This window comes from Empidonax traillii, unplaced genomic scaffold (assembly GCF_003031625.1).
Source record: "Empidonax traillii isolate 1590-97213 ecotype Southwest subspecies unplaced genomic scaffold, ASM303162v1 scaffold119:size1479319, whole genome shotgun sequence".
NCBI classification, from domain to species: domain Eukaryota; kingdom Metazoa; phylum Chordata; class Aves; order Passeriformes; family Tyrannidae; genus Empidonax; species Empidonax traillii.
In genome coordinates this window covers 621,486-642,870 of record NW_020955312.1, presented here as the reverse complement: position 1 = coordinate 642,870, position 21,385 = coordinate 621,486, and the positions used below count along the sequence as shown (strand labels likewise).

At 41.9% G+C, this 21,385-nt stretch overlaps 1 protein-coding gene across 1 annotated transcript in view; it reads left to right on the top strand.

The window, feature by feature from the left end:
* Positions 1–21,085, top strand: part of GAREM1 (GRB2 associated regulator of MAPK1 subtype 1) — a 98,270-nt gene extending 77,185 nt beyond the window's left edge. Inside the window, exons 4-6 of the mRNA XM_027883140.1 lie at positions 5,653–6,831; positions 11,913–12,079; positions 15,498–21,085. Of these exons, the coding sequence (XP_027738941.1) occupies positions 5,653–6,831; positions 11,913–12,079; positions 15,498–16,410 (2,259 nt within the window). The 3' untranslated portion in view covers positions 16,411–21,085. The remainder of the gene's footprint in view (positions 1–5,652; positions 6,832–11,912; positions 12,080–15,497) is intronic.
* Positions 21,086–21,385: the final 300 nt, after the last annotated feature.

Here is a 21,385-nt window from a genome sequence, read left to right as displayed (position 1 = left end):
AGAAAAACATTCTTGTCTTGAAGACATTACTTACTCTCCCTGGAGGGTCTGTGAAGGTGTTTGCAGACACCTTCCAGAACAGAGAAGTGGGCTAGTGAATTTGCCCTATAATGATTCTTCTCTTACCTGTCTTTTTATGACTGGTGTGAACTTCTGTTACCTGAATTGTTTATTTTTTTTTAATATAATCCTCTTTTCATAGTGATTTAGCTGTGCTGGCCCATACAGTGTGCATTTTGCCAGAAATAAATCTGTAGTGAAAACTTTGCTCTCTTTCTTTTTTTTTTTTTTTTGACAGAAGTTAATGCAGTACAGTGAAGCAAAATTGATCTCCTCATTGTATTTCTAATGCCTCTCAGAAACTCACCCTGAGTTTCCATAAAGTGCATATATAGAAGGTTGTAACCTACAGTGGCATTTTTAAGTGCTGCAATAGTGACTTTGAAATCAGTTGGTGTGTAGGTTTTGGCTCCAAATTTTCTGGTGATCCTTAATGCCTCACCTCAAGAATTAGTGCTTTTAGTCCCCTCATTGCCTTGTGGCTTGATGCCAGCCTTATGAGATTGCAAGTCTTGGCTCCAAAAGGAGGGTTTTTTTCTTTCTTTTTCCCCTCTGTCCCCAGTACACACAGGCTCGATACCTTGGTGTCTTGCACTGGCAGTGCACTGCTGGGGCTGCCCCTTTCCTTCAGGATCTGGTGGGCAGCTTGAGTGAGAGAGAAGCAGAGAAAGCAGGCCTGCTGCTGTGTGCCTGTGCTGATGTACCTGTGAGAGGGTTTCTGCTCTGAAAGGAGCCTGGATGGTGAGCACCATTGCCTCACAGTGGCTCCGTGAGGTGGCTTTCCTTATATCCCATATGAAAAGATGCTTCATGTTAGAGCTCTGCACTGTTACCTGACACATTTTGGGTCGTTTTTGGAATGCCTTGATTTATTTGAGACATCTTTAAAGACCACTGAAGCCATCTTCCAGTATAGCAATCAGGTCAAAGTCCCTCTTAGCCCAGAGGGAAATACAGAATAACATGAAGAGTTGCACTTGCAGATTCTGTCTTGGGAGACAGACGTTTAAAAAAGAAAAACAGGGTACTGTCTCACTGAATTTAGTCAACTTCCTTGTAAAAGTTCACTCTTTTTTTCTGCCAGCAGCTCTTCTGAAGACTCTGTTTTACATTTTAAAAATCTTTTTCCATTTTGTGACTCATAAAAAAAATTATACTTAGTATATATTATATATTAAATATATATTATATAATTATATAATAAATATACATATATATTATATATTAAATATACAGTGCTACGATTGGTCAGTTGACTCTTACAGTAAAAACCTTATACTGTAGCTATGAATCAGAGACCTCACAGTTAAAAAGAGCTCTAAAAAAAAAAATCCTATTTGTGTTTTTAAAGTGAATACAATGCTCACATTACTCTAATAAAACCTAACAGGTATAACGAACAATATAAAGTCATAAAAAAATTTTATAAGGTATTCATATGCGTCCAAGTGATTAAAGACTTCTACTTCAAACTTTAACAAATTAGAAAAATTGGAGTCCAGGACAGGATATTGACTCAGGTGTTATCAAATCTATTATTCTGAGTTAACCTTTCCTTAACCAAAAGAAACAGTATGCTTGAGCTTTCCCAAAAGAATGTGTCACTTTTCCTAATGCCTGTCTTCTCCAAGAGATATAGCTGGCTTCTAAAATTGCATGACTCTAAAAATTTAAAACGTTATATTGACTATAAGGCACTGCTGTTTTGCAGTGTGTTTGATGAGGTGTCTGTAAGCCAGTAACCTTTCTGGTCAGTATCCCAGCATCAAAAGTGAATGGTTGGTATGGGTTAACATCTGGCAGTAGGGAGGGGGAGAGCAAGTACAGCAGGGACTAAGTTCTGGTTCTGTCTGGGGATCCTCTGCATTAGGAATTGTCCAGTTTGAACATTTACTAGTGATTTCTAGATGGCTTGAAGTGTGGCGAGCACTGCTTCTTTCACAAAGCTGGGAGCACTGATTATTCTGAACTATTACTAGGCAGTGAAAACTGGGAGGGAAGGGCAAAAGAGGGGCGAGGCCGAAGTAAAATTTCAGGAGCCGTTCTTGCATTGAATGAAACATCATTGCTACGATGCATAAAGCTCTCCTGGGTATGTGATGCAGCTGAATTAAGGCTTCTCAGGTGCTTTCTGCCATCTGTAGTGTTACCTGTTTTTTAGAATTATAATGAGATGTTAACATATTTAACAGATGTGATTATTTCTGCATCAGTCTGTGATCTGGACCACCTTAACTCTGCTGCTCTGCACTTCTGTCTTCTCTGTCATATACCAGTGATATGCTGTGTCACATGCAGGGGGCTGGGAATTGCTACTAGCAGGTCCAAGTGTATAAAATAGCATAGGGCTCTGCTACGCCCTGCCAGCAATTGCATAGCAGGAAGCAGAGAGTTTCCAGGGAATGCTCTCAGCGGGCTTGTGAAGGAGCATAGGGAGTGCTTGAAGATGCAAACCCTGCTGGGTCAGTGCTGGAAGCTTAGAGAGTAGAAAGAGAAAGAGGTGGATCTGATGGTGTTACCCATTCTGCCTTCTAGGAATAATATATGATAAGCATTTTCAGGTTGCCTTTAAGTATACTGTTTGGCATAGAACCATAGAATCATTTAGGTCAGAAAGGGCCTTTGAGATTATCAAGATCGACCATTAAGCCAGCCTGCCAAGTCCCACCAGTAAACTGTTTCCCTAAGCTCCACATTTACACGTCTTATAAATTCTTCCAGGAATAGTGACTCAACCACTTCCCTGAGCAGCCTCTTCCAATGAATGACAACCCTTTCAGTAAAGAAATTTTTCCTGGTATCCAGTCTAAACCTCATCTGGTACAACTTGAGGCCGTTTTCTCTTGTCCCATCAGTTCTGAGGAACTGCTATGCCTGGCTCATTCCTGGCCTTATGGAGGCCCTTTGCACCAAAGGCGGTGTAAAGCGCAGTGGCTGTTGATAAAGTGAAATGTTTGAGTGAACAAGACAGAGCAAACGTGATTTTCATATGTCATTGCTACAAGGACAAAGCTTTTCAAAGATCATTTAGCTATGTAATCTGAGAAACAAAAGCTTAGTGATATCTGTGCATTGCTGTGTGCACTGAGAGATAGATGAAATGTATGGTATATCTCTGTTGCTAATATTCTGGAACATGTATTTACCTACCATGTATGCTTTATAATGTTTATTAGCATGAGATAATGAATAATAACACAAAAGGAGAGGTGTTCATTTTCTTTGACTTTCTTGACTTTCAGAACCTAAATTTTAAAGTATACTTAGCCTGCTGAGATGTATCAGCATTCCTAACATCACCAGAGCAGAGCTTGGTGGATAAATTTGTGTGGTCTTAGACTTTTCATTTCACTTTTTCTGGTTTTTATTACAATTTTGGACAGCAACTGATACCTTATATTTTTAGAAGGAAGAGTGCAGAACAGTATGTTTCTCAGAGTGTCAAACTAGAAGCATGGCATCATCTTTATTTTGTTCCAGCACAGTAAAATTCAACCTTATTTCAGCCGTTTTTATCCCGTGACTGTATTTTTTAAAAATATTTTTTTTAAAAAAAAAAGGAGAATTTTTAAAAAATAAACTACTCTGAAAAGCAGACTTCTTTAATTCAGAATAATTTTATCTTTAAACATGCCTGTTGCGTCTAAAAGTCCATTTGCTATTTGGCTGTTTATAATGCTGCTTTGTGATACCTTTGTTGTGAGGCTTGGCCATTTAGTCACCTCTGTGGTTTCACATCTGACCCACCATTTCCTTCTGCAGTGGCTTGTTTGTTTGAGAATCCCCAGGGAACTGCAAGTTGGCCAAGCAGGAGATCCCGTGGCTGTAGGTTGTGACACCTTCCTTGCTCCGGATGCTGTCCCACAAGAAGTGAGAAAAAGCTGTAATCCTACTGTGTCGAGTGAAAACGTCTGACAGTGTAGCTGGCACTGTCAAAGCAGACATCTGTGTGAACTTGTCAATGTTATAAATCAATATTCTTAGAGAATATGCCCTCTCAGAAAGAGAACGGGGGCCCTGTGTGTCTTCAGCCCTTATCAGCCCCACCAAAGGCAGGGCTACACGGCTGCAGCTCAAACACAGCCCTCTGTGGAGGCTTTGAGGAGAAACCAGCAATGAGCGTCACACTGGCATTATCAGCAAAAAAAATCCTCAAGTACCTTTTTTTTCATGTCGTGGTGTTTCAAAATGCTGTCAGGCCAGTGGTGCAAACTGTGAGTGAGTATTACGTACCCTAAATCCCAGCAGTTTCCTGAATTAGGCCAATTACTATTTGTTTAGATAATTCAGGGCTTGAATGACTTCCGTTCCGGAAGCCCCGAGCCTGAAGTGCTAAGGCGGCACCTCTCCTGAGCTGCCTGCAATTGCTCTGAGAGGCTTGTGGAAGATAATCACAGTTTTACAAATACTCTCACAAGAGGAAACATTATTCACATTGCTTGTCACTTATTAACGTACTGGAATTACAGCTTTGATTTCATGCAATGGCTATTGAGTGATGATACCAGAGTTTGAAGCCTGGACTTCGAACTTCACACAGCTCCATGCAGTCTTTAGGAGTTGCAGAGGTGAGGAAAAGATACACAAATATAGGATATGTTTTCATTTTGCAATTTTTTTGGTATATTCAGTATTCTCAAATATAGTGGTCTATAACACACAAGTAGCTTTTATCTGATGCACCTTCCTTTATGAGTAAGTTGCTGCTGCTGCTGCTACAGAAGGATTGGGTGGATTCTGTTAGGTCCTTGAGAAGGGCTTTTCATGCTAAACCAGTCAAATACAAAGCAGAACAATCTTGTCTATAAAGAGTTATTTCAGTCTTAAGGAAATAACTTCAGGAACAAATGAGCCTTGGACATCTGTTTTGTCTTTTTTTTTTTCCCCTGGTGCAATTTCCATACTAGACCAGCTCACACATGGCTGTGCATATGTTGTTTAATCTCTTAAATTGCAATTATGATCAAAAAATGAGGAAGGAAGTCTATGACTAGGAGAGCAAAGCAGAGGGGCAGTTAGGCATATGGGATAGACCAATATTCTTGTCTTCTCCTTCAGGGAATAGATGTCATCTGTCATTCCCTCTAGCCTGGAAAAGATTATAACAAAAGGATATGCTTCATCTGTAATGATGAGATCACCTTTTCTTCTCCTCAGGGAGCTGAAGATGGTAAAAGAAGTTTGCTTCCTTCAAGAGCGTGGCAAATAAGTTCTAACAAACAGCAAAAAACAGGGTGCAGCAAGAAGATACCCAAGGGAATCCAGATTTGGTCTGTCATAGCTGTCTGACACAAGTGGCTATTTGAATTGCTGGGATATGTGGATTTGTCCTTTCTTTCAAAAATGGTTTCTTTGGCAGTTTCAAGTGGCTATTTCCTCTCAAGTAAGATGCAGGAATATGCAGAACAATAAAAAAAGGTTATCTAGCTGAGCTTCAAGGTAAACACGTTGCACTTAACCAGTCAGCTATTCAGAGTTACTTTCATTTCTCCCCAGTGTAAAGTCTTGTAAGTTCAGTCTCAGTAGATCTGATATGATTTGAAGTATTGTCTTCAGTGGGGGAAAACCAAATTTTTTGTTATTATTTTGCAGGTGGCTTCAGGTGAATGCAATGAAGACACTGAAGTTTACAACATTACCCTTAGTACTGGGGATGAGCTCACTTTAATGGGGCAAGCAGAGATCCTTTATGCAAAGTCTTCTAAGGAGAAGTCGCGACTCAACACCATATTCAAAAAAATCGGAAAACTGAATTCAATTAGTAAGCTAGGCAGAGGCAAAATGCCCTGCCTCATCTGCATGAACCACAGGACCAACGAGAGCATCAGTCTCCCTTTCCAGTGTAAGGGCAAGTTTAGCACCCGCAGCCCACTGGAGGTGCAGATGCAAGAAGGCGAGCACACCATTCGCAATATAGTAGAAAAAACCAGGCTGCCCGTTAACGTGACTGTGCCTAGTCCTACACCAAGGAACCCTTATGACCTGCATTTTATCCGCGAAGGGCACAGGTACAAGTTTGTCAACATTCAAACCAAGACTGTGGTGGTTTGTTGCGTGCTTCGCGGAAACAAAATTATTCCCATGCATTTTCCTTTGCACTTGACACTTCCGAAGTTTATTCTACCTGACAGTTTGGTGAAGGGGGAGCTGTGGCACGAATCCCTCATCCAGCACTGGTTTAATATATGCCAGGAACAGTTTGACATAGATGAGTATTCCCGTGCCGTGCGAGATGTGAAAACCGACTGGAACGAAGACTGCAAGAGCCCGAAGAAGAGCCGATGCACAGGGCACAGCCACGTGCCAAACTCCCTCAGCTACGCGCGGGATGAGCTCACACAGTCCTTCCACCGGCTTTCAGTGTGTGTCTATGGAAACAACTTGCATGGGAACAGTGAGGTGAACCTCCATGGCTGCAGGGACTTGTGTAACGAGTGGGCCCTGTTCTCTCACGACGCTCTTCAGTACCAGGAGTCTGGAGACAGTGGCAGCGATTACCTTTTCCCTGAAGTTAGCGAAGAGTCAATGTTTCTGCCTACAAAGCCAGAACTTCCTTACGAAGAGCTCTGGTTGGACCAAGGGTCTGGAAAGGGTGGTGACCAGCCTCTCTCTTGCTCACTAAGTGAGAAGAACAAATGTGACAACTACAGGGGGTCTTTCCGATCAAAGTGTGGTACTGCATCTCTTCCTGTGCCTGCAACTGTCGGAGCAACCACAAAGTCTTCAGATGTTTCCCTACCTCCACCTCCAGTGCCTCCCAAATCAGAAGCAGTAAGTCAGGGTTATTTATGTTAGTTTGTTTCTTTTTTTAGATGGTGAAGCATTTGCTTGGGGTTTTTTTTTTAGGGAAGACTTGATGGAAGGGGGAAGGGCACATACAGGGCAAAGAAATGGCGAGACTTGGCAAGATATGCAACTTCAGCTAGCTTCCTACATGTGTAAATTATGTCTTAAAGTCATCAGAAAAAAATTATATTCAACATTTAATATTACTGGTCTAGTAGTTTAGCTTGATACTTTCAGGTGATATTTATTGAATTTGTTTGCTCACGCAAACAAGGTCTAAGAATTGCTGAGTCACTTCCTTCTCTTGCTTTCCACATCATCTCTCCATGTGGTCTCCATGTTTTCTCATATTTTCTGTGGCCAAAGTGTGTGGGTCATGACTCCACTCGGAACTGTCTCAGATGACCTTAGTGCATCTTCAATTAACAGGCCCTGATAATGAGGACAGATCGAATTTTTATGGATTTGAAGTGTTTGTTACTGAGAGATCGTCTTCTCTATGTCAGATTTTGAAGACTGTTAAGTGTCATTCTTCTCAAGGGAACTTATCAAACCAGACCTGAAGTAATCGCTCTATACTGCTTATTGAAAGAAAATGTGTTTAAGTAGCAACTCTGCAGAATTGATCAATGAGCCTTCTAGAGGACTCAGTCCTAAACAGAGCATGTTTCCTGGCCTAGGGTTTCTTATGAAAACTCATGGGAGAAATCACTTCTCCAAATCTGAAATGTCATGGAGTCTTAAGAGACAGAAGTATGAATATGCTTTAATAGGAGCTTATGTGGACTGGCTGGAGAAACCACCCCTCATGTGGTCTCTTGACATAGTCCTAAAAGCTAGGGTTTTTTTTTTTAAAAAGCAAGGAAAAAATATACTCCCCCAGGAAAGAGTGTCTAGGAGTCTTTAGCAAAATGTAAATGATATATACTTATATAACATGAATCTTGGTGGATATCATTATTTCACAAATTCCTTATGCTGAGTTTTTTCTGGAATTAAAAAAAAAAATATAAATCTGCTTGCAAACCCTGTGGTAATTTAAAGAGTGTGGCTGTATACAGTAAACTAAGACTAATTTGAGACCAAACTGCAGCAAACCATGATGATCCCATACCTTTATAGCCTTTCCATCATGAGTCAGGTCCCAGTCTGGTTGAAAGCTAAGTTGTATTTGCTCATGCTGGATTAGCCTGCAGCAAATTGCCATGGGGATCCCTCTTGGCCAGGCTCTGCCTCTGCGGGAGAAGTGCAGCAAGGAGAGGGGAGGAGGACACGATGCAGGCGTGAAATACTCAACTGCAACCCTTGCAGTGTGCCACCAAAACTTCCCTGAAAAGCAGCTGCATCAGCTTCAGCAGCCAGGAAAACCAAGACATTGTGTCTTCTTAGCAGAGTGTTTACATGCAGTGTCTAAGTGCAGGAACCCAAGAGCACTTCCTTGCTTCTGAGGTCAGGTATGCACTGACACTTTGTCCAGACTCTTGGACAAGTTCCCAGCAGTACCATATTGGGATGAGACTCCCTGGCAGCCTACACTGATGTTAACTGGTGTGGGGCTGGTCCCACCCTCCTCCTCCTCCTTTCCCAGCCACATGGTCCTGGCTTCTCTTTTGTGCTGGCTCTGGCACTCCTGTGCCTGGGCAGGCAGCCAGGTCTGGATCTGGAAAATTATTAGTTTCCTGCTAATTTCTGTGAGCTGAACTGCTTCAGCACGGGGTCAAAGGAGTGCCAGAGCCAGCACTGGGGAGTGGGTGGTGGGGGAGGAAGGCAGCCCTTCTGGCTTGGGAATGACCGCCTGGATCACCCTGAGGAATGAGTGTCTCGTGTCCTGCCTGAAGCAGTGGCGTGCTGGGAGAGCTGTGAAGCACCTGCACAGAACTGGTGTGGAGCCTCATACCTGGGGAATCCTCATGGCATAGTGACTCCCTTTTGGAGGCAGCAGGATGACATTTGGGATAGATGTATGTGTTGCCTTTTAAAGTTATTTTGGAAAGTGTGCAGTTTTGTCATGTGCATCTTACATTACTGAGGTAATGTGTGAGTGCTGTCAGCAATTTCAGTATCGCTTGCTAGCCATAGAGGAGAAATAATTTCTGCTAAAGATATTAGCTTGCATTTAGAGGTGGGCAGGGGGTGTAACCCCATTAGAAATAAGACAAAATTAAACCCCTACATTTCCACAGATTATAATAATTTAGGCTCGCTTTTATGGCTTCTTGGAACGCATTTAGAATGACCATCAGTGACCTACTGAATTCACCCGTGGGCTGGGGCTGAGGAGATGTTTGCATGGTTTCCATGTAGGTATTTATAGAGTAAGTAGATCTTAGGAGCTGCTGATGAGCATGTGGTTTAGTCATCACTGCCTCTAGAATAATATTCCATAGTGTTTCTGTGTAAAGGTTGGCTGGCAATTGTATTTTTGCATGCACTAAATTTAAAATGTGTGTCCAGGTGCTGTTTGCGGGAGAGAAAAAGACATCTGGGTATTTCAGAAGCTGTTGTGATTTTCTTCTCTCCAACAGGATGAAACATTCTGATATTTCATGTGTTTTCTAAATACCTTTCATAAAATTCAAGTAAAGTGAAAGCAGAAGTTAGGGGAGGGGGGGAATGACCTCTGAATTAAGGCCTGTAAAGTAGTAATTGCTTCAGTCCCCAAACACTAATTTGCATAAAATTAGCGGCTGTTTTACTGCTTGACATAAAGCAAATCCCTGATGGAGTGAGCCGGAAGTTCAGGCTCCTGTGGGCAAGGAGCACTGGGCTGCTCTGTGATGCACTCGCGGTCGTGCCAGTGATGGGACAGGTTTTATCCTGCCAACCTCTGAAGTGGTCACTGAGACGAGCACCTGTGATGGCCAGATTCAGGCGTGACACCCCAGGGCCCAGGGAGTGCAGGCAGGGCTTGGGCTGACAGCAGAGAAAAGGAGCAGAGGTCTTAAAATCGACATAGCATCTCACGCCATCAGAAAGGGACCACCATTCCAAGGTCGCAGGAAGGAGGGTTGTAGCATGAGAAAGCTCAGACAGTGTTGAATAGAAGTCTCAGGTTGTGCAGTGTAAATGTGTTTTATCTATATCTGACAGCTGTATGGCATCTAGTGCTTCCAGGCCAAGGAGTATTTCCTCCTAAGAGCAGCAGCCATTGAGGTGATGGTCATGTTGCACCGTAGCTGTTCCACTCATCTCCTACATTTATTTTGTTGCTGTTCTCTTGGACCTGGAGAGGGTAGCTCTCCTCTGAAGCTTCCCCTTGCTCTTATCAGTTTCACCTGCAAAATCTCCCCTTTTTATTCCCCTGCTGGGTTTCCTGTGTTTTTTTTTTTATAGGCAGCTGCAACTGTGTCTTGTGACAGGGACCAACTGGGACTGCAAACCAGTATTATTTATGGCCTTGTTCTCATCTGCAATCTAGGCCAGCAAGGGAGTTTGGCATAGTTTGTTATGCCAGCACCTTTGAATGCCAGCAGTCTTCCCAGGAAAGAATCCCTTTAACCCTTTGGCCATCTGCTGTGCTTAAAGAGCTCCCCTGAATGGTCTCTCTAACACCAGGAATATATATTCAATAGCATGCAGTATTAACTTTGCCTAGTCTGACTTGGGGGGGAAAGAAAGTCCTCAGGCGTTCTTGGGGCACGGCACTAAAATGGTTGAAGAATTTTATGCCTGAATTCAATAACAAACATGAATAAAATTGATTCTTTTTTTTTTTCTTTTCTTTTCCTTGAAAGAGCAAATAAGAACCCTTAGAGCAAGATTTATTTCAGTGTTTTATGCTGTTGGGCATTTCCTGTAATTTTGACTTGTTTTGAATTAGGGAAAAAATGTGCTACAGTGTCCTAGTCCCCAATTTTCCATTTCACAAAAGTACTAAATGGGTTGTTGCATTTTGAAAGCACTGAAATTGATTGCCAAAGGTTCCACATTTATTTTGTTGTTAAATAAATTAAATCACTTTAATTGCTAATTATGTGCTGCAGAACTGCTAAGATAACTTTTAGTTTTGCAGTGTTGTAAAATTTAAAAATAAACTGTAACTTTCAACCACGGAAATAATTTTCCTTTTCTGATACATCTAAGACTGTTTCAGACAAGGAGAACATAGAGGTCTCCTCATGCCTGGGGGCAGGTGAGTCGTTAAAAATCCTACCTGGCAGCCTACTTCCCAGTAGCCTTGGTAACCTCTAGCCCTACTAAATAAAGTTGCTCTCCCAAATATGTCCTGATGAGATTAAGTTCTCAATTCCATAATTTTTTCTATGGGGATGGAGCTTGACATTTTGCTCCTATCTAGGCAGATCAAACTAAATGTCGGGTAAGCAATGTGTGTTTTAAGCTGTAAGGTTGTCTGGCTGCACAAAGCAGACCTGTTGGTTGGGGGCATTATTTGAACAGGCTCTTCTGCCCACACCTTTCCACTTGTACATTTTGTACAACCTTATCCTGGACTGCTTTGGCAGCCACAGAAGGACTGAAGCTCCAAGTTTGAATCCCAGCAGCTGGTAAATGTAAGATACGTGTACTATTCCTGAAGGAGGGAGGCTGGGAATTGTCCTAGAGCTGGGTAGCTGAGTATCAGTGGTGAAGTAAGTCAGGAAACACTGAAGTCTGCTGAGGTCTTTTCATTACATAAGCTTGGTTTGTTACATCTAAATAAATAATACCAATGAAATTTAGGCCTAATGAATTGCTCCTTCCAATAATATCATGTATAATATCAGGAACTGTCTGTCTGATTTTCTGTATTACTGGAATGTTCTTTTAGATGATATCCACTCATTTAAAAAGTAGCAACTATGAAACAAACTACTGAAATGCACCCTAGAAAAGATTGGTAGTAGCTCTGCTAGTGGCAAAGTGTTCTTTTGGACTTCTTTGACAGATACATACTGTTGCAATTGTAGATACTTTTTCATTTTTCTCTTCACCCTTTTTTAATTATTTCTTTTCAAAGAATAAGGCTGAACCAGATGTGTGTCATCTGATTGAGACTGCTGCCTGTTGACTGCTGACTGTTACCCAGATTTTCTTGCTGCTCACTTACACATTCTTCTTTTGTACAGGTAAAAGAGGAATGCAGACTCCTGAACGCTCCCCCGGTCCCACCACGGAGTTCAAAGCCGTCCTCCACCAGTCCTTCCATCCCTCCTCGTACAGTCAAACCTGCACGACAGCAGACCCGCTCTCCCAGCCCTACTCTGTCCTACTACTCTTCAGGACTGCACAACATGTATGTGTTTGATCTGTGAGAGCACTGCACTAGCACTTTTTGAGGAAGTTAAATTTAGCAGTATTCTTTTTGAAGGCGCTCATTTCTAAGGCACGGTACCGTGTCAGACTCGCTGACCTGTAAAATGGGCTAACCTGTCAAGTTATTTTTAAAAATTCAAAGGGGAAGCAAAGCTCCAGCAGAAACTCTGTTTTACTAGGTAGGACGTAGCAATTTATATTAAATACCTGCACGTATTGCTATAGATAATATCACTCTTAAGTGACACAAGCTGCCTAAATCGAAAATCCTGCATAGTTCTGTATGATTCTTGAAAGGCTTGAATCTTGAAATCAGACCATCTCGAAGCTAGTGTTTTGGGTGTGATTTCAGTGCTACATGCATGCAGTGCAGCCAGCCCTGATAACCAGGGACGCAAAAAGAGTGTGGTAATCCAGAAATGTGTTGTGCCAACTATATGTGAACCTACGGGGTGGGTGTGATGTACGACACAGAGGCCAGCAGACACCAGACACCACTGAGTGCAAAGTGAGGTGTACCAGAAGGGGACCAGATGACTTCCAGATCAAACACACTTCAGCACAAACCTAACCCACAGACTGGAAAATCCACTCAGGCTAGTTAAAAGTTGACAGTAAATTCTGAATTATGTGGCTGCATAGCTTTTCCAACAATGCAGTGCTCTTCCTTTGGCTTTAGAAAATGTATGCAGCTTCTGAAGCCTCACCTCCTTTTTGCCTTGGATGTCTTGTTGCTATTATTTTTGCTACCACTTCAGCGACAAAATGCTGGATATGACAAATTCATCTGAAAAACCACTAAAATCGTTTCAGCCTGGATACAGTTGGTATAATATCTTGTACTGGAATTGCCTTTCTAAACCATACTGCACATTTGCAGCTTAGTGTTGTGTATCTGGCAATGATCACTCTAGATCAAGGCTGCCTGCTTGTTTTTATGAAAGCCTGTTGGGTAGTTCTGTCAAGGTTTACTCCACAGGAGGCTCGGCATAAGACCTCCCAGCATTTGGGGCCCACCAAATGCTGCTTACTCACTTTGTAGCTAAGAATACATCTGTCTTCCAAGAAACCAGGGAAACCGAAGTGAAGTTTCTCAGGAAGGCAGGAGGTTGCAGAGAGGTGGAGGTCAGTCTCTTCTCCCACGTAACAAGCAGGAGGACAAGAGGAAATGGCCTCACGTTGCACCAGGGGAGGTTTATATTCCATATTAGGAAAAATTTCTTCACAGAAAGGACTGTCAAGCATTGGAATAGGCTGCCTAAGAAAGTGCTGGAGTCACCATCCCTGGAGGTATTTAAAAGATGTGCAGATGTGGCACTTCGGGACATGGTTTAGTGGTGGACTTGGCGGTGCTGGGTTAATGGTTGGACTTGATGATCTTAGAGGTCTTTTCCAAACTAAACAATTCTGTGATTCAGTGATTTGCCTTGAACTTCACAGTATTTGCATGGAATCCATCTCCAGCTTGGGTCTAGACCAGATGTCTCCATTTTGGTAAAATTGATCTGGTGTTGCAGAGGAAACTACTGGAAAGTTAGCAATGTGTGGAGCAACCAGATTACTGGTGGAGCTGCTTTGCCGTTTATATCAGTGATCTTATTTTCTGGATTGTGAAGGGTTGCAGCCAATGTTTTAAACACAAATAAAGAACAGTATGATTTGTCCTTATCTGCCTATAAAAATGGCTTCATCTATATTTGGGGTTTCTCTTAAACCCTTTGGCACTGAGTCCCAGAGAGTTAATTTTGGTGGAGGACGAATAAGGAAACACTTTGAAATCGTTATTTTGTCAGTTTTCGGTAATTCTGTTAATCTTTTCAGTCATTAAATGTTGCCAGTTCTAATACTGAATTAGAGAACAGAAACAGCATCAGTTGATTTAATTCCTCTATACAGTACGTTGTTGACAACACCTCACTGACTGATTCCTCTGAATTGGGCAGCCTGATGGCTTGGTTTGTGAAAAATTATTTCCACTGTGTTTGTTACACCAAGTGGTCTTGAAGCAGCCAGAAATGATCAGTTGATGGTGTATCCTTGTTGAGGGAAGAAAACAACCACATCTCTGCTATTGTAAACATCGAGCTGCTTTACCTGGCAGACTTCTATTAGTGACATAACAGGAAAAAAACTTGGAAGGCATGGAGTAGAGACTGAGGGATAGTTAGGTAGAGGGAAACCGCATCTGTTGGGGCTGATATTTTCCAGTAATATGGATTAGAGCCGCTTTTATGCACCTGCACTTTGTGTTTGACCTGGGCAAGTCCAGATTGGATTCCTCCCTTGACTCACTGTAAGCACACAGGGAAGTAATTTTGTGTCAATTCATTCAAAACTGTGCTGGTTTTGTGAAAGTTGCTACAGTTCTCAAGCAGTTTTCACTGAGCTGTCATGGCATGACTATTGAGTTTCTTTCTTGAGTAGCTGGTTTTCAGGAGAGAGAGGTGAGTAATTAAACCATTTTTTTTCGACTGTTCGTTTCCATCTGTTGTATTGAGTAAGGATTTATAAATCTGCTAATTGTTTCTCCAGTGTTCTGGCTTAGTTGGCCAAAATTCCAAAGATCATACAGTCTTTCAGACTTTCTTTTAGAAAGCAGCATAAAAGCAGCAAACATTTGCTTTTGATAACAGGTTGTGTGCTTTTGTTGGCATCTCTGTCTCATGGGAACACCTGGATATAAACCATCTGTTCCCTCGGACAAGCTGAGCTTAGTTCATCACCTGGAAGTAGGTCAAGGTAACTTTCTTTAGGTGCTTTTGAAGAGCAGATATTTCTTGTCAAAGCTTTTTAAAGATATGGATGCACAAAAACGTTACTGTGGGGTAAGCTTAAAACCTGATACTTCCACACGTACAGCTTAGTCTGCCTACCCTTCCAGGCAAAACTATTCCTTTGGCAGCAAGCATTAACTTACTCTGTATCTGTGCACTGGTGCACATGGTCTAGTGCAATGGTGACCTGCTCTGTTATGAGCTTTTGCATACTATGACACATCTGTGGTATAAAAATAAAAAATACTGGATTAGAACATGTTCTAGTATAAGTGAAGCTGTTTCTTATCCATGGTGGTATCCCTCAGGAATTCAACAGTGAAAAATTGAGTATTTGTGAGATGACACAGAGCTGAATTGAGACATCTACTTCTTAACAAGCTTGAAAAACCAAGACGTGAGGCTTTTGGGTATATCAGCATCTTGTCAGGCTTGTAGAAGGGGTAAAAGAACTGTTGATGCATTAATTCAAATGTGTTAATTCAAATATGAAAAGCTCTGCCAAAGGAAAGAAGATTCTTTCCTTGTGACAGTCACCCTCTGACTTTGTCAGATGATTTATGAGTTTATTCAAATGCCACATTTTTTCATACTAACAACATCCTTTCTGCTTTGTTCCTTAAGTAATGTCACAGAGAGCGACAACACCAACCCGACTGAGAGCACGCCTGTTTCCTGCTACCCTTGTAACATGATAAAAACTGAACCCAAAGAACCTGAGAGCGTGACGCCTTTGGGAAGCCCCTCAGCTGAAGCTCTGCCTTCGAGGTTATCTTGGCCAAACCATTTTTCAGGAACTGGTGAAGGCCTGAATAGGAGTGATTTCCTGCTCGATCCAAGCAGGAGCTACAGTTACCCCAGACAGAAGACTCCAGGTACGCCAAAGAGAAACTGTCCAGCACCTTTGACTTTTGACTTCGATGGGTGTGAGCTCCCAGCAGGGTACTCCCCACTGACTCCAGCAGAGTTCACAAACACCATCTCTAGCTGTCCAAAGTCAGCAAGTTACTCTCTAGACTGCACTGATGAGAAGACTCTGGGAGTCAGCAACACAAAGCAGAGCCACTCGTGCCCTGCCTTACCTCCTCGGGCACCGAAGTCAAGTGAAGATAAAACAGTTACAGACATGTGTCCTTTACCACTGAAAATAGATGGTGCTGAGGAGGAGTCAAAAACTGGCTCTCCAGACCTCTTGGAAGATCAGTATCTCGTTAAAAAGGGCATGCAGGATACGTTCTCTGTGTCTTATCCCTTCTCGTCTCCGCTCCACCTCCAGTTAGCACCACGATCTTGTGGGGATGGCTCTCCCTGGCAGCCACCCACGGACCTCTCTGGACTCTCCATAGAGGAAGTGTCTAAATCGTTGAGGTTTATTGGTCTGTCTGAAGATGTCATATCATTTTTTGTTACAGAGAAGATTGATGGCAATTTACTGGTTCAGCTTACAGAAGAAATCCTATCAGAAGACTTCAAGCTAAGCAAATTGCAGGTTAAGAAAATACTCCAGTTCATTAATGGCTGGCGGCCCAAGATGTGATGCTTGACTAGTTATTAGTGAAACTGTACGAGGTGTGCTCAATACACTTCAGCTAATACATCACTTCCTGTTTTTTGCACTAAAAATTCTTCCTGTAAATAGTAGTAGACAAATTCTTACTATGCAGATAAACATTTTTGAGTGGTGAATGGATTTTTTTTTCTATGTCAATAATAAAGATAGAGAATCTGCAGAGGTGTGCCTTGTGCATCCCTGAACATTCAACAGCTGCTAAAAACTGGACACTAAGGGAACTTCTACTCCATAGTCTGTTAAGACTTAGTCGTATTTATTACTGAACAATTTGATGCTGAAAGACACACACCAATCCAGTTTACAGTTTTGTGTTAACTGCAAAAAAAAAAAATGTATTTCTTACAGGATTATTTCTGTTCAAATAATATTTGTCAACATGCTGTGACTTTTCTTCCATTTCTGTTAACAAAAAGCATGTTCAGATATACAAAAACGTTGGTTTTGACACTACATCTGAAAATGTTTGTTAAGAACTGCTGTGAAGTGCCACTAATACACTATTCTTGCAGCATTATTTTTATTAACAGTATCTTCCTGACTATCTGTAACATGGATGCATTTTCCATGTTGCTTTGAGCAAAAAGAGTTAAATGTTTTTAAAACAAGAGTCAGCTCGTTGCCCAGAGGGGAGGGAGAAGGGGGATTTTCTACTGAGCCACTTTGCCCTGGCCAATTAAAAGTTTATGACCTGTAGATTTCAAAAGTTGCTTTTGTAGTCGGATGACTGGAGTAAATAGCATGACTTCTGGTCGTGCAGCTTTCTCATGGGAAAGGCAGTTCGGTGCACAGACCTTTTCTCAGCAGATCCTGCCTGCAGCAGCAGCCTGCTAGCAGAGCCCTTGCTGTGGTGAAAGGTAACCACCCTCTATGTTTCCTCTACTGCTGTTAGGATCATGTGAAAACTCACTCAGTCTGCTATTCTATTGCTGCCGCCGGATCTGTGTGGGAAGGTGGTAGTGCTCCTGTAGGATGCCTTTGAACTGAAGCATTAGCGAGGCGGGAGGGATCAGAAACGCAGCATGGCTGGACAATGGGCTAAGTGAGGTTTTGGGCCATGCCACGGGAAATGCCTGTCATGTTGTCAGTTCACCTGGTCTGGTTTGCGGTGGTTGTCAAATGGGAGGGACTGCAGCATCAAAGGATGGGCTAATTCAGTTGCCCAGCTGTGAAAACTCACTGCAGTAGATGTCACGTGGAAGTAGCAGTTTGAAGGGAGCACAGAGACGGTAAGGGGCATTAGTCTGCCCCTGGAAATCTCTCAGATTTTAACTGCTCAGAAGGCTAGAAGTAGGATTAACTTCTGATAGTCCTTTGCAAATTTCTTGTAGTTGGCAGAGCTCTCTGAAATATGTCTAAATAACCCCAGGATCCCCTGACTTTGTATACTGGATTCAAAGATTTGTACAGGTCCTCAGGAAACAATCTGTGGTGTCCCTTCTCAACAACGTGAATGTGCAGGATCCTCCGGTGGTCAGAGCTAGCACAGATCTAAGATGCTAGAGCAACTTCACCTTTACTTGCTGCTGAGCAGAGCCCTGTCCAGGGGAACACCATCACCTGCCTTTCTTTTTGATGTACAAGAAAAGGAAAAAAGGTCTTTCCATTGTAGGGCACGTAGTGCGAGCATCAAGAGCAAATACAGAGCAGGAACAAAAATAGGGGACTGATTTTCCCTGTTTTCTCAACCTTATTGACTCATTAAAAAGAATTTATTTGCAAATAGCGTTTTCTGTAGTTGAGGCAAATTTCATGTCATGTCTCCATGCCAAAGCCAAAATGTATTATTTGTCTTGCAATAATGCAAACCACCAGTTCCCAGCCACGGAGCAAAGCCTGATTGTTATGGGTACTAGAAAGCCAACAAATATCACAATAGAAAACCCCAAGAGTTCATAATCCTACTCTTTTTTGTAATGTATTGACTTTTAGCAACAGATCAATAGCTTTCTCTGGATGCTTTTGAATTAGCGTCCTAAAATATTCTAGCTGCAAGTAAGACTAAATCCAATTCAAATAGTATTCAGATATGTGTGCCTATTGGTAGATACATGCAAGTTGAAATCAATTGCCTTTTAACCCTGACTGTGTCAAATGAGCGTTCAAATTTGAAAGGGCCAAATCTTAAATGTCAGGTATTTTTCATTGTTTTGCTTGGCTTGTTAATTCCAGGTAAAAAACCCTAAAATATCTCAAAGAGGATAAAAAAAATAAAAAAAAGAGGTTGTATTCTTGGTAATATTCACATTAAATACTGCAAACACCCTCCAGGATAGTAACATCCCTGAGAAAATAGTGTTATTTGACTATGGATGGACACCTATTGTGTTATCTTGTCTTACCTACTTGGAGTGATTATTCTTGCAAAGAGCTCGGTGGAATTTGCATTCATGACTGTGCTGCATTAACATTGTACGTGCATAGATCAAAATGCAACTGGCCACTGAAAGGCCCAGAAATGTGCATTGGTTGCAGAAACAGAGCCTGTGTGCAGAAATACAACCAGAACCTCTAACTGCAAACTTGCTACTGATGTCCTTCAATTTACCTTGTTCTGGCTTGGCACTGCTTACTTATTTTTATGCATCATGTGTTAGCATTTAAACTTTTCTTTTGCCCTTAGCCACTCATCACCTTAATTTTCCAAGCCATTTTTGGGGATTTAAGTGCTCCTAACTTTTGTGTTCTGTGAATTGTATGACTGCAGTGTCGATGTACCTGCTGTGATGCCCAGGCTGGACTGAAGTATCTGCTCTGATGAAATCAGTAGAGTGATAAGCACACTGGGAAGCTGGAGTGTGGTGGCTTGGTCTTTTGATCCTGGGTTATGGAAAGGGGTACCTTTTGATAGGTAGCCAGGCTATGGCAACTCCCAAGCACAGCTCAGAGGTCAGCTAATGGGGAAAAGCAGTCTGGTTTTGGAGGATAGTGGAGTTCAACCATGTTGATGGGAGTTGTGTTGATTGTCCCTGGGGCCTGAGAGCAAGTCTGACCCATTTTGTCTACTAGCAGAGATGTAGCCATTGAGTTCAAACAACACACACATGCCAGAGAGGGCCTAAAATCTCTAGTTTTTTGAGGCAGTCTACTAAAATAGGCCAGTCCTAACCTTGGATTTCTCTCCTCAGAACAAATAAATGTAAGGTCTTTGGTGCTTATTTGGTTATCTGTGTCTGAACTGTATGTTGTCCTTGGAGTTTTTGTTTGTCTGGGGTTTTGGTAGCAAAAAATATGGCAATTCATTCTGTACGGAGCTGTCTCTTTGCCCTGCACCAGGGAACACGTCCTTTCTATGCAACAGTCATGTGGAGGCACAAGAACTGGTGCTGCCTTCAGCAGTGAAAGCTCGATTCTAGCATGGAGGCTTTTCTGGAGGTAGACACAGAATTGGGCAGGGGAGGGATGAAGAGGAAAACTTGAGGGGAAATGCTGGTTTCCTTTAAATGCTCATTGTGCCTAGGATTAAGAATCTTTGTATTGCTGCCTGCCTGGCTAACCAAAGCTGTATTGAAAGCAACTCAAAGTGCGTACTTGCGTTCTTATTCTTGCCGTATTGTAAAAATTGCCTACGGCTAGAAACTTAGACAGAAAACATTTGGTCCATCCAAATTTAGAAGGGCAATGTATTTTGAAGTGTTCTTTGCAGCTAGAAGCAAGGGTTTGAAGTAACTTTATTACACAAGGGTTTTTCTAATACAGCAATTTTACTTGCCACTTTAATGGACTTCATTCCACAACAACAGCTTCAAGGGAAACAGCACAAACAGTGAAGCTGTCTCAAAAGGCACTGTGTTTCAAACCTGTCTATAAATAATTGAAGTGTTTTCTCCTATGTTTTCTTCTTGAATCAACTCCCTGATTGTCCTCCCACTAAATAAATTGCTCTGGCACCAGCTACTTGTGTGCTGCCCAGCGTGGTGCTTGCCTGAAACACAGGTCAGCAAAGTCCTGCCTGCTGGCCAGGCAGGGGGTACACCATGCTACTTAAAAGCCAAACACCAGCCCTGTGTGAGAGGACTATGGCTTAGCCCAGCTCTCCTGGCTCCTCTTTCTCTCTCTCTGAAGCTGCAGCGTGCCCATATACAACCCAGAAGGTACAGATGAAATCTTAATCAGCATGAGGGGATCATCCTTTTTGTTCGCTGTATTAGGGATGGCAGGGCAATGGGGAAATGCAGGCCCCTTGTTGAGACCTAGCAATAAATGACTCTTCGTTTTGTTATGTTTTAAACTCCTAATAGTCCAGGAGTTGTTCAGACTTTACCATTTTTGTGCATAACAACCAAATTTTCAGTGTGAAAATCTGCAGAGTGATTCTCTTGACTTGGACAATCTTCTGAATTATATTAAAAATATGTTAGTTCTTAGCTCTTTAGATTCACTTTGGATATGTCAAAAAAAGTAACACTTCGGGAAAAAAAAAGGAGAAAGCCCCAGAACTTTGGCTTAGTACATTTCCGTTATAAAACGAAGCATGGTTTTTGTGGAATTCTGTGCTGTTTTGGGCTTTTGTGTAAAAGGCTGAAGGCAAATTATTATTTAAACCAGGTGCAAATAAATATCCCTGTAATGTATATGAACAAATTTAAACCGCGTATTGTAAGTATATAAACTGTATATTAAAGACACTATTTTCATGATATTTTAAATGTGTACAGAATTTGTTGTACTAAATTGGTTGGGTTGCATGGATTATATAAAAGGGTTGGTTTTCATTTAGTAATTTCACTGACTTATCCTCTTACTTATCTCAATATAATTTGGAAATAAGCACTTCTTAGACGGTGAATTCACAAAGTAAGATTGGGATAATTGAGAGGAGCAGTCAGGCTTTTCCATTTAACCTCTCAAGACACATTACTTTTCCCTGTCTTGTAATTTCACTTGCTCCCCTTCAGCAAGAGTATTGAGCTGTGTTTCCCCAAAGAATTTGTTGCCAGAC